This window comes from Hyperoodon ampullatus, assembly GCF_949752795.1.
Source record: "Hyperoodon ampullatus genome assembly, chromosome: 7".
NCBI classification, from domain to species: domain Eukaryota; kingdom Metazoa; phylum Chordata; class Mammalia; order Artiodactyla; family Ziphiidae; genus Hyperoodon; species Hyperoodon ampullatus.
Genome location: NC_136920.1, coordinates 16,550,245 through 16,563,480, shown reverse-complemented (window position 1 = coordinate 16,563,480; position 13,236 = coordinate 16,550,245). Strand labels below are relative to the sequence as shown.

The window sequence follows — 13,236 nt, the reverse complement described above, 5'->3', positions numbered from 1 at the left end:
GCAAGGTGTGCTCAAAGTTTTCCAAGTTTGCTGCTATATACAGTCAATGCAGTAGGAAGCTTCTGGCCTACTTAAAAAAAATCAGCTCATTATGATACTAATCAGCTTATGAATAATTTTTGGGTGATGGCGTCTCCTTTTATCATCAGTTCATAAAATTGGAATATTAGAATTTTAGACTAGAGATTACAATGCTTTATAATTTTGAAGTAAGGTAAAGTCTAGTTTAAGAAAAATCTCACATAAAAATCCAAATTTAAAAATTAGAAATTAACCTGTTTATATGTGTTACAAGCAGTTTTATATAAAAATACTTAATATCAGAGCCCGGTAAACAGCAAATCTGAGATTCATGAAAATTTGATTAATAAACTTGCCATCTACCAACATATCTTGAGGCACACTTAAGAAATTAAAGGAAGCTATTTCTAGTTCAAAGCAATAGAGTGACTAACTCTTTTTGTTTTTGCTGGTGAAGGTTACTGAAAAGGATCCCCTTGCAGGGGCAGAGAGGGGAGAGAAAAAAACAGGTATATATTCTACGTACCAAGATTTTATTTGAATCGTTGAGTCGACCCTTCAAGGCAGTTGGAAGTTCACCTATGTTTGGCTGGATAAATTTTGCTTCATTGATAATACCTGCCACTTCATCTAGGCCTTCTTTCCTGATCTTCCAATTCTTGTCACCAATCTTAGACACCAAATCTGAAGTGATTTTATCACTGGAAAAAAAAAAAAGACAGAATCCTTAATTCCAGATGCCTAAAAGAACAATGATGTCACAGAGGTACCCTTGACTGAGAAACAGAAGACACCATTAAGAATTAAGCATAGGGCTTCCCTGGTGGCGCAGTGGTTGAGAGTCCGCCTGCCAATGCAGGGGACACGGGTTCGTGCCCCGGTCCAGGAAGATCCCACATGCCGTGGAGTGGCTAGGCCCGTGAGCCATGGCTGCTGAGCCTACGCATCCGGAGCCTGTGCTCCGCAACGGGAGAGGCCACAACCGTGAGAGGCCCGTGTACCGCAAAAAAAAAAAAAAAAAAAAAAAAAGAATTAAGCATAATACATCAAATAAATCATTAGCAACAAACCTGATTTCTGTCCTTGGCAAAAGATCCACAACATCATTGCCCCCATCATCTGGTTCGTCTCCATCTTCTCCTTCATCTGTAGCACTTGTACTGTGTTTGGAAATCCCTCTGGTTGGAGCAGGTGGGTTCTGTCCCTGCATCTACACACAAATAAGTCAGTGAGGCTAATGAACTTGATGAAGAATATGAGAGCAAACTGGTTAGAGAATGGTACCTGTGTCAAACTTTCATATTCCTTCATAATACTTAATATTCACACAGCACATATTTTAATTCCTACTTAGATTCCAATTTTGAGACTATGTGACAAAAGATATCTTTATACAAGCCTATTAGAATCTGACTTCTCAATCATAAAGCTGTCTTTTGACTTGTATGCCCAAGACAATACAGAGCAAGTCTGCCAAAACTTAGCAATTTCAATTAGAAAGTTTATTCAAGGAAGGTCAAGTTTCTTTTTACTTAAAAAAAAAAATTTAATGTTATATTTAGTGTACTTTTGGAAGAGGTAATACATTCAAAATGTTTGATATTCCAAAGCTACAAAGGGGAAAATGTCCCATCCTATACTATAGCTATCTAATTCTCTTCCTCACAAAATCATCAATTTCTTATGAATTCTTCCCAGGGATACCTTATACATATAAAAGCAAATACATACATATTCTTCATTCCAAAGGGTTAAAAGTTTAAACTTAACTAATATAAGCATTCTCAAGTCAACTATGGATTGTATCATTTGTGGAATCTTTACCTTCTCAAATTCTGCATCTATCTGGGATAGGAGGGCAGGCTTCTCATCCTCAAAGAACATTCGCAAAGAGGGGCCAACGTACAGATACATCACGCCAAGCAAGGTGATGGCAGAAGTCCTCACAGCCTGGCAGAACAAAAAGAACTTTTCAGATCAGAACAGAACCATAAACATGGCTGTACTTACTACTCTTCCCATACATGCTGGTATGTACTCACCGGGTTTGTTGCAGCAAGAGCCGTCTTCACATTGCTAATGAAAGCTTTCACGTTCAATCTAGAAGAAATGATACTTAGAATGAAAAACAAGTGAAACCTCAAAATACTCAATGGAGTTTTATAAAGCCAGACTCCAGAACCAGCTTCCTTTAGATATGTCCTGAGTTTCACCTATTCTCCTTCTACACTCATTTAAAGTAAGCTTTAAATACTATCTATATGCATTAGACCAATCCAGTGTTGATCTCTTTCCTGAACTCCAGATTCATATATCCGACTGCCTTTGTGACATTTCCATTTTTATGTCTAGTAGATATCCTACATCTGTCAAAACCAAACTCCTGATTGTCCACAGCCCGACCCCCTAAACCTGTTCTTCCCACAGTTTTCCCTATCTCAGTAAACAGCCACTTCATTCTCCAGTTGCTCAGGCCATCCTTGACTCCTCAGAGTCACCCTTGACTCCTCTTCTCTCTTAAGTTCAATATCTTGCTTAGTTCTACCTTCAAAATATATTCTGAGTCATAATACTTCCAAGCCATATTATTTCTTGACAGGATTATTTCAGTAGTCTTCTAATTAGTCTCCCTGCTTCTGCCCTTGATCTTCACTATCTGTTCTCTCTGACTATAGTCTGAGTAATCCTCGTATTCTCCTGCTCAAAACTATCTAATGGTTTCCAATTTATTCAAAACTTTGAGGCCCTACACAACCTGGGCCCCTGTTCTTTCTTCAATCTTTATCTCCTACCACTCCCTACTCCCTCACTCTTCTACTCCAACTGCATTCTGAAGAACAATGACTCCTTGCTCTTTTAAAATATATCACGTGTGCTCCTGCCACAGGGCTTTTGCACTTGCTGTTCCCTTCATCTAGAATGTTTTTCTCCCAGGACTTCCGTAGTGGCGCAGTGGTTAAGAATCTGCCTGCCAATGCGAGGGACATGGGTTCAAGCCCTGGTCCAGGAAGATCCCACATGCCGCGGAGCAACTAAGCCTGTGCACCGCAACTACTGAGCCTGAGCTCTAGAGCCCGCAAGCCACAACTACTGAGCCTGCGTGCCACAACTACTGAAGCCCGCGCGCCTAGAGCCCGTGCTCTGCAACAAGAGAAGCCACCGCAATGAGAAGCCTGCGCACCGCAACGAAGAGTAGCCCCTGCTCGCCGCAACTAGAGAAAGCCCGCGCACAGCAATGAAGACCCAATGCAGCCAAAAATAAATAAATAAAATAACTTTATTAAAAAAAAAAAAATCTTGGCTTTGCCACTTTCTAACTGTGACTTGGGCAGATCACTTAAGCTTTCTGTGCCCTAGTTTCCTCATCTATAAAAGGAGAGAACAATACCTCACATGGTTTTTAATGATGATTGAATCAAATGAGTTATTATTTAGAAAGTGCCAGGCATAAAGTAAGTCTATAAAATTTTGTTAAATAAAATACAATAGTTCCCCCTTATCTGGGAGGGATACCTTCCAAGAGCCCCCAGTGGATACCTGAAACCGTGGATAGTACTACATATACTATTTTTTTCTTATACTTATGGAACTATGATAAAGTTTAATTTATAAATTAGACACAGTAAGAGATTAGCAATAATAACTAATAACAGAACAGTTATAACAATATGCTGTAATAAAAGTTATGTGAGTGTGTTCTTTCTCCTTAATCAATTTTTTCAACTCTACCAGAAATGCAGCGGCTGCTTCACTGGCAAATGCAGCCTCTCCTGTAATTTTTACATTTTTCAGTCCCAACCTGTTTCTGAATCTGTGTAGCCATCCTTACTTGCAGTAAATGGCTTGGTGTCACTTGTTTCAGGGGATCCCTTACTGAAATCTTCATAGTCTGCATGCTTTTGGGTGGAACACATCGCCATCAGTCATGTTTTCTTTCCGTTTATGTCTTCCACCCAAAAATTTAATGCCTTTTCCATCTTAACTAAGCACTTACAATGTTTGCAGTTTGAGGTGCAACAATGAAACTCACGAATTTCTTTTTCCTTCACAATTTATGGATAGAAGATTCTTACTGTAGATCTTAGCAACCTCAGCACGCCATTTTTTTCTTTCCTTACAGAGTTGAGAACTTTCACTTTTTCACTTAAAGGAAGCACTTTACAGCTTCTTTTTAGCATATCCAAATTGCCAGCATCTCTACTCTTGCACTTTGGGGCAAATTTTTTTTTTTTGTGGTACGCGGGCCTCTCACTGTTGTGGCCTCTCCCGTTGTGGAGCACAGGCTCCGGACGCGCAGGCTGAGCGGCCATGGCTCACGGGCGCAGCCGCTCCACGGCATGTGGGATCCTCCCGGACCGGGGCACGAACCCGTGTCCCCTGCATCGGCAGGCGGACTCCCAACCACTGCGCCACCAGGGAAGCCCCCAATTTTTTTTTTAAGACTTTTTTTATGTGGACCATTTTTAAAATCTTTATTGATTTATGTTTTGGTTTTTTGGCCACGAGGCATGGGGGATCTTAGCTCGCTGACCAGGGATCGAACCCACACCCTCTGCATTGGAAGGCAAAGTCCCAACCACTGGACAGCCAGGGAAGTCCCATGGGGCCATTATTAAGTAAAATAAGGGTTACTTGAACAGCAGCACTGCAATACCACAAGGATCCATCTGTAACTGAGACAGCTACTAAATGACTGATGGGTGGGATACACTGGACAAAGGAATGATTCATATCCCTGGCAGGACAGAGTGAGATTTCATTATGCTACTCAGAACGGCCCACAGTTTCAAACTTATAAATTGTTTATTTCTGAAATTTTCCATTTAATATTTTTTGACTGCAGTTGACTGTGGGTAACTGAAACTGTGGAAGGTGAAACCACAGATAAGCGGGGGACTACTGTAAACAAATGTGTTCAATAGGCAAATAACTTTGGGAAAGAGTGGGTTAAACAAGTGTCTCAACTGCAGGACTTCTGAGAGCCTTTAATTTTCCAACGTGCACTACATATCTCTAAACAAGTGTGATTTTATATAGTATTTTCCAAATGTATTTGACTAGGAATCCTTGGAACTGGCTTTTCTGTGGGACAGTTACAAATACCTGAGGAAAAATAACTTAGAGAACTCTAATATTAGTGGATATCAAAATGCAGGAGCACAAGCCAATATAGGCTTTTCAGGAACAAAGGTAGTCTTGTTTTATATAAATTATAGACAATCCAGCTCTGGCTTCTCAGAAATAAGCAGCAATAGCTACAACAAATATAATCACCAGTTAGAGACTGGCAAAACATGTACTTGATTTCTTTCTGACTTACCCAGAAAAACCAAATTCTTTTATTGCATTTGATAGCCAATTCAGAGTTTCTGACTGATTCTTGGGATTCTTCTGTGAGAAAGCCATTGACATAACCTGGAGTGGAAAAACAAACATACAAAAAAACAAAACAGATCTGTGTTTTCTCTCATATTTCTCACAGAAATATAGCTTGACATTAAGGCAGTAGTGGATTAAGCATGGTTTTCCTGATGCTAACACAACCGCAAGAATGCCTTAGGAATGAAATATTTAATTTACACAAGAAAATGAGGTAAGTGACAGAAGTATTAAAAGCATTCTCACAGTATTGTACATCAACTAATACTTCAATAAAAAAAATTTTCTTAAAAGGCAATCTGGACTGTTTACAACTTTTCATTAGTGGTCACTCTGGATGATAATGTCTTAAGAGAAAATTACTTTCATTCTTAATAGAATATTCTTGACTAAGACAATTTTAATTATCAGGCAACAGTGCAAAAACTACTAAAGGTAAACGTAAAACAGTATCAGAAAAGGTTTTACTTGAGAAGAAAAGAACTAAAGTTTAACTAATAACTTTAAATTAAAATTTGGGAAAAAACTGGGAAAACTTGAGGAAAGAGAGCTCTGTGTCACTAACCTGTTCAGCTGTCCATGGCAACATACAAGCTTCAGCTATTGCTGTCATAGCTTCTTTTGCATTGTTTCCACATTTCACATCTCCAATCTTGTCTACAAGGCCATCTAAGACGATCTGAGCTGAAGTTTTGGAAAAATTTCCCTTCTGGGCAATCAAAGCAACTATGTGAAGCTTCATTTGCATCACCTGAACAAGGATAAGTATCAGAAAGTTATGAGTAAGCCAAAGACATTTTTTTTGGCGGGGGTGGGGCATGCCACGCGGCTTGTGGGATCTTAGTTCCCTGACCAGAGATTGAACCGGGCCCTCGGCAGTGAAAGTGCCAAGTCCTAACCACTGGTCCGCCAGGGAATTGCCCAAAGACATTTATTTATTTACTTATTTTTATAGCAGCCTGAAGATGTAACAGCTGAGAACATGACCAAACTAAAATCAAATTTTAAACCAAAATAATTTTTATCCTTTAATTGTTATCAATTAATGTAGCTGACAGCTAAGACAGAAAAAAAAAAACACTCAGTGTTTTAAAATATTAACAAGCAATGTTACCACATGAAGTTTATGAATTGAAAAATATAATTTCTATATTCTTCTCCTATGGTTATCTGCATACTGAGCATACATCCTGAAATACATAATAAAATGACCATACTAATTCAGAGTTCCTACTAGAGTTGCCCACAAAAAGAATTACAACCCTTGTGTACACACACACACACACACCCACACACACACACCAGAACTTGAGAGATTTAAAGAATTTGTAGATTTTTAAGTGGAAGAATGGAAGGAACTGTGAAAAACAATATAAAGATATTAATGTGATGATGGCAGATGTCTGGGACTTCAGACACTTTTGACCAAAAATATTTCCCTTTGTCCTGTTTGAATATTTAAATAACAAGTGTTGGCAAGGAAGTAGAGAAACTGGAACTCTCCTGCACTGCTAGTGCAAAGATAAAATGGTACAGCCACTTTAGAAAACAGTTTGTCAGTTCCTCAAAAAGTTAAACACAGTTACCATAAGACCCAGCAATTCTACTTCTAGGTATATACATGTGTTCACACAAAAGCTTGTACATGAAAGTTCACAGTAGCATTATTCACAATAGCCCCAAAGCAGAAACAATGCAAATGCCCATCAACTTATGAATGGGTAGGGACTTCCCTGGTGGTCCAGTGGTTAAGACTCCGTGCTTCCAATGAAAGGGGCACGGGATCCCTGGTTGGAAAACTAAGATTCCATATGCTGCGTGACACAGCCGAAGAAAAAACAAAGAACTTATGAATGGGTAAATAAAATGTTGTATATCCATACGATGGAATACTGTTTAGCAACAAAAGACTGTAGAGTTGATATATGCTGCAGTATGGATGAACCTTGAAAACATTATGCTAAGTAAAAGCCAGACACAAAAGGCCACATCATTCTATTTACATGAAATGTCCAGGAGAAGTGATCCATAGAGAGAGAAAGTAGATTAATTGTTGCCAGGGACTGGGGGTGGGGACTTGGGGAGGAATAGAGAGTGACTACTGATGGGTATGGGGTTTCTCTTCGGGGTGATGAAAATATTCTAAAATTAAATAGTGGTAGGAGTTGCTGACTATGTGTATAGACTAAAAACAGCTGCACTGAACCCTTTAAAACAATTTTATACCCTCAGGAAAGTTGTTATAAAGGAAAAAAAGATATAAAATTATCTCTTGTTATGGATCGAATAATACAAAGAAGGGTATTAGCTCAAATCAGGTGTGCTTCTTTCACCTATCTGAGAAGCTACGTAAGGGGAGTTTTAAAAGTGGTGGTGTGAGGGGAAGAAGGCAGTATCAGAACCTTCTGGCACGGGAAACCTTTGTGGAGCTGGATGGTATGGATGAGGTTATAATGCAGTGCTAAGGGAACAGTGAGCAAGGGAGCTAAGGTCCTAAACAGAGAATAAGAGGCGGCAAAACAGAAGTAAAAAAGAGACTAGCAGGAAGCCAAAAATAAACCTGATACATTTCAAACTTTTGTTTCCCATCAGCTCTATGTATGTCTAGAGGAGGAGAAGAAAATTCTTTTCCCGTTTTCCTTCATGTATTACTTTCCTATACCTCCCTTTACACCTACTTTTTAGACTAAATAACGGTACTGCTCAATTTCATATCTATTATCAGTTAATGAGTTAAACCGATTATGTGGTAATTTTTTATTGGCAATTTAAAGACTACATTTATTTTTTATGCAAAGAAATAAGAAAGCTATCTCATTGTTCATCCCTCCCTATATTAGAGGGCTTCCAGGCCTAAATAATGAGAAAAATGCATACATATGAATTAACAAACAGTAAGTATTTGTATATATATAAACTCCTAAGTGCACCAAGTTAGAGTTATGTGTTTAATCAAAATGCACACATTCCACTGTTCATTTAAAATTACATGACACATTGGCTGAGTGATTTTTAAAAAAAGAACAAGCTAAAAATGACCAAACTATACCTCTTTAATACACCATGGGATGATGTAATGAAAATTACTTCAATAAAAGACATTAAATCTCTAATTTAAATATACCTGAAAATTAGTTTCTTTCCATCCAGGTTTCTTGGCCAGCATCCTCACTAATGCCTGGCATGGCATTTCAGTTCGGTCCATTAGTTCAACAGCCTTGAAGTAAAACAAGATAGTATGAGAGTTAAGGGATTAACGATTAGTTCCAAGGGAACAGTATATACCAAATCAATTACGTGTTTACCTTTGAAGGAGGGAGGGGAATGGAAATGAGGAGGGTCACAGAGAGAGCTTGTTTACTTTGTTTTTTAAGTTGGATGTTTGGTATATGGTTGTTATAGTGATGCCACTGAAACTCTTTTTTTCATGTTTCAGGAATTCACAAATAATTTGTCCCATAGATAGTAACAGTAACAGTTTTAATTTGCCCAGTGTATGACAGAAACTGCTTATACATATTTTGACTTATTCAATTTTCCTAAAAACATAGCAAAGTAGAGTAGGTTAGAAGCATTTAAGTACAGGTTTCAAAGAAGCACACCTCAGGGCTAAGCCTGAGTGGCGGATGCAGGACTGGAAGCCAGGACTCCTGGCACAAGTTGCAGCATTCTTGCAGTTTCTCCACACCCCTCCTCATTAGAATCAAAGAGTGTGTGCCAAAATAAACCACCATGCTCCTGTCCAACACAGATTTTTTTTAAAGAAGATTCTCATACCAAGTGATAGTACCTATTCTTCTGAGAATCATGACAACAAAGAGGGAAACATAGAAATGGATGAGGGGTGGTTTACATGAAGAGACCTGTTTGCCTAGTAAGTTTAATACCATAATATTAAAATTCAGGGACTTCCCTGGTGGCACAGTGGTTAAGAATCCGCCTGCCAATGCAGGGGACATGGGTTTGATCCCGGGTTTGGGAAGATCCCACATGCCACAGAGCAACTAAGCCCGTGTGCCACAACTACTGATGCCTGTGCGCCCTAGAGCCCACGCACTGCAACTACTGAGCCCACGCGCCGCAACTACTAAAGCCCGCACGCTCTAGGGCCTGCATGCTGCAACTACTGAGCTCACGTGCTTCAAATACTGAAGCCCCTGTGCCTAGAGCCCGTGCTCTGCAATGAGAGAAGCCACTGCAATGAGAAGCCCGCACACACCTCAACGAAGAGTAGCCCCTGCTCACCACAACCAGAGAAAGCCTGAGCGCAGCAACAAAGACCCAACATAGCCAAAAAAAAAAAAAAAATTAATTAAAAATAAAATAAAATTCATGTAAGCCTTATAATTCAGAATAAACCTAATTTTCTTGAATATGCATCACTTAGGTTATGAGCTGATAGAAGCCACAGAAAGCAGATGTTGAAAGATAAATACCACACAGCTAAAAAGCAAATAAAAACCCCACCTCATCTTTAGTTAACACCCTGCAGACATGTTCACTGGTTATAAAATACAGCAATTAGGACTAGTCCTTCATTTATCAATTCATCACTTCTGTATGATGTAATTTTCTTTCACATTCAACTCATCCCTGTGCACCCACCTTTTGGAACTCTTCCATACAGGCCAGCCTTTCCTTCCAGTTACTGCTGTCTAGAAGCTGTATACAGGTAGCAGGAAGGACAGCTGAAGCTTTTTCTTCACATACTTCTATCTGTAAGATACAAAACATTAACATTAATAAGTGCTTAAAGAAACAGATGGCAAGAATGTAAGAATACCCCAGCCAAGGGGCTTCCCTGGTGGCACAGTGGTTGAGAGTCCGCCTGCCGATGCAGGGGACACGGGTTCGTGCCCCGGTCTGGGAAGATCCCACATGCCGCAGAGCGGCTGGGCCCGTGAGCCATGGCCGCTGAGCCTGCGCGTCCGGAGCCTGTGCTCCGCAAGGGGAAAGGCCACAACAGTGGGAGGCCCGCCTACCGAAAAAAAAAAAAAAAAAAAAAAAAAAAAAGAATACCCCAGCCAAAACTACAAGAACACTCCCATAGGTGTGTTTTAGTATCTGAGGATTCTATTATACTGCTGTAAAGGGGAAGTTTGTCCAAGGCACAGTTTCAATAAGCTAAAAAGACATCCATTAACTATATGTTACAGAACTCAGAAAAGAAAGAACTTGAATCTCCTCATAGGCAATGACCTTCCGTGGTTTTGAGTTTGAGGCATACTATATAATACTGACCGAGAGCTCAGGCTCCACTGTTTCTTTAGTCTCCAACCCTTTCTTGTTCTTGGTTCCAGTGCTCCCGGTGCCTCCTAGTGCAGCTGGTTTCCCCTTCTTCGGTGGCCCGCCAGGCTAAAAGCAAACAGAAAAATATTAAACCACTTAAGGATTTAGAATAGTGATTCTTAGACATTTTGGGGTTAGAGATTCCTCAAAAATTTGATTAAAATGAGGGATCACTCAACCAACAGCGACAACAAAAAGACCCATATTTTGGGGCCCACAGAATTTAGCAGTTTCAAGGGCAGACAGACCTCCGGAAGATCATTCACAGGGAATCTGCAGAAGCTGTATTAAGAACCTCTAGGGCTTCCCTGGTGGCGCAGTGGTTAAGAATCCGCCTGCCAATACAGGGGACATGGGTTTGAGCCCTGGTCCGGGAAGATCCCACAGGCCGCGGAGCAACTAAGCCTGTGTACCACAATTACTGAAGCCCACGTGCCTAGAGCCCGTGCTCCACTACAAGAGAAGCCACCGCAATGAGAAGCCCGAGCACCACAACAAAGACAACAGCAACTAGAGAAAAGTCCACGAGCAGCAATGAAGACCCAATGTAGCCAAAAATAAATTTAAAAAAAAAAGAACCTCTAATTCAAAATGAGCTAATGAGATAAATGAAATAAAAACGATGAACTGGTTTATGCTACATTTATGCTACATTTACAGATTAATTTGAGAATTAATGTTTGATGCCTTTAAATGCCTCTAGATCCTTCCTACACTAGTAAAGGGCAGTTTCTGAGTTATAACATTTACTCACTATTTAACCACAAAGTTACTCCAAGTAACATGAGAATATGTTATTACTCACTGTAGAACTATCTAATTTGTGAAGGAAAAGAGGTGTTATGCCAGTTTCAGTGAGTGTTCTAGTTATGTTGAAGATGGCCATCTCACTGAATATTTTTTATTGTTTTATTAGTTTTCCAGTTGACTTGCTTGGGTTTTCCAAGAATATGATCATATAATCTATAAAAATGATATACTTAATCATGTCAAAGTATCCATCCATTTCTATATGGTTAAGAATTTTTATCAAGAAGACATGTTGAAATTTATTATATTCCTTTTCAGTGTCTGAAATTAGACTTCTTTTGATCTATAAATTCAGTAATTTTTCTAATATCAAACTATCCTTGCAATCCTGGAATAAAGTTCAGTTGCTCATACTTTCTATTGTACCCACTGGATTCTATCTGCTAATATTCTATTTAAATATCTTGATTTAAATTTATGTCACCCCCAGTTTTGAAAGCTCACAATAGCAGTTTGTCATAAGGTACACAGCCAAGGGCAGTAACATTAATATGGCAACACACATCACTGTTCACATCATTCCTTCTACCTATTTTGGATATTTGTTAAGCAATGCCCAAACCTAAAAAGAAAAGATAAAATGACAGAGGACCAAATTAGTCTTGAACATCCAGAGCTGTTCTGAAACCACTGTTATCTTGAACATATTCTGAGCTTTTAAGGTGGGGTTAGCAAAGCTAAGATGCTGGTTTTTAATCCAATGGAAACCTCTAACACTTGCCAGTTCACATTAGCACTATGATTTTATTGGTTCATAATAACTACCCCATGAAGAGAGAGTTAATTGTTTTCTCACTGTAAAAATAGAAAATTTTACACTCTTTGATTTACTAGAACACCTCTTCTGGATCCTTTCTTGTATATAACAGTACTCTGTTTTATTAATTGAGAGGCACCTCAATTAATACATCTCCTACTTTTTTTTTTTAAACATAGACATACATGTTTATTGGCTTAGTAGGTTTATTGGCTGATACTGTCCTACTGAGTTTTTCAAAAGAACAAAAGCAGGTCCTTCCCCACCCCACCCTCAGCTTATTCTTGGGGGAAGGAAAAGAATCCTTTATAAGAGAAAGCCAGCTAGCATGGAAAGGTTCAGCAAGATAAGAAAAGGTCTTAAGGTGCTGCGCCCAGGTCACTGTCCAGAGAGGCAGGAGCTGGTGAGAAAGGAGAAAATAGCTGCCAACTCCCTGTACTGGAGTACTGAAGAGACAGCATAACATGAAAGTACACAGACTCTGTAGCTAGATACCTGGGCTCAAATCCCAGTTCTGCAACTCTGGTCATTCAACAAATATATGCAGAATTCCTGCTATATGCCAGAGCCTCTTCTAGGCACAAGGCATCAAGCAGTGATAAGATCTCTATCCTTTAAAGTTTACAATACAGTGTGGGGAGACAGAATAAACAAACAAGTGAATTGTAAGAGCATGTGCAGGACATTTAGCCTTGCTGAGCCCTATTTCCTTTTCTGGAAAAACAGGGATCACAAAACGCTTATCTCAAGGGTTGTTATGATGATTAAATGAGATTATGTAGGTAAAATGCTTCACAAAGTAAAGCTCACTAAATATCAGTTCTCTTCTCCTAACTCCAGGCTGGGGTTCAGGGTGGAAAAGAGAATCAAACTTCTTGCATTTTCAGCAGATAACTTCATGCTTAAGAGAATCCAGTCCAAGAAAAGTGTTCACTGTAAGAATGCCATATTTGCCTTTGGTCATTTCCCCCTCTTCTACA

General features: G+C 39.3%; 1 protein-coding gene across 3 annotated transcripts in view; it reads right to left on the bottom strand.

Annotated features, from left to right (window-relative positions):
- The window catches only part of CKAP5 (cytoskeleton associated protein 5), a gene marked incomplete at its 5' end in the record, with an annotated part of 71,030 nt that overhangs the window by 33,298 nt on the left and 24,496 nt on the right, over positions 1 to 13,236 (bottom strand). For all 3 annotated transcript variants that reach the window (XM_079709141.1, XM_079709142.1, XM_079709143.1), the window contains 9 exons: positions 548 to 722; positions 1,092 to 1,231; positions 1,846 to 1,971; positions 2,064 to 2,121; positions 5,342 to 5,436; positions 5,966 to 6,151; positions 8,525 to 8,617; positions 10,006 to 10,112; positions 10,638 to 10,755. In XM_079709141.1, the coding sequence (XP_079565267.1) occupies positions 548 to 722; positions 1,092 to 1,231; positions 1,846 to 1,971; positions 2,064 to 2,121; positions 5,342 to 5,436; positions 5,966 to 6,151; positions 8,525 to 8,617; positions 10,006 to 10,112; positions 10,638 to 10,755 (1,098 nt within the window). The remainder of the gene's footprint in view (positions 1 to 547; positions 723 to 1,091; positions 1,232 to 1,845; positions 1,972 to 2,063; positions 2,122 to 5,341; positions 5,437 to 5,965; positions 6,152 to 8,524; positions 8,618 to 10,005; positions 10,113 to 10,637; positions 10,756 to 13,236) is intronic.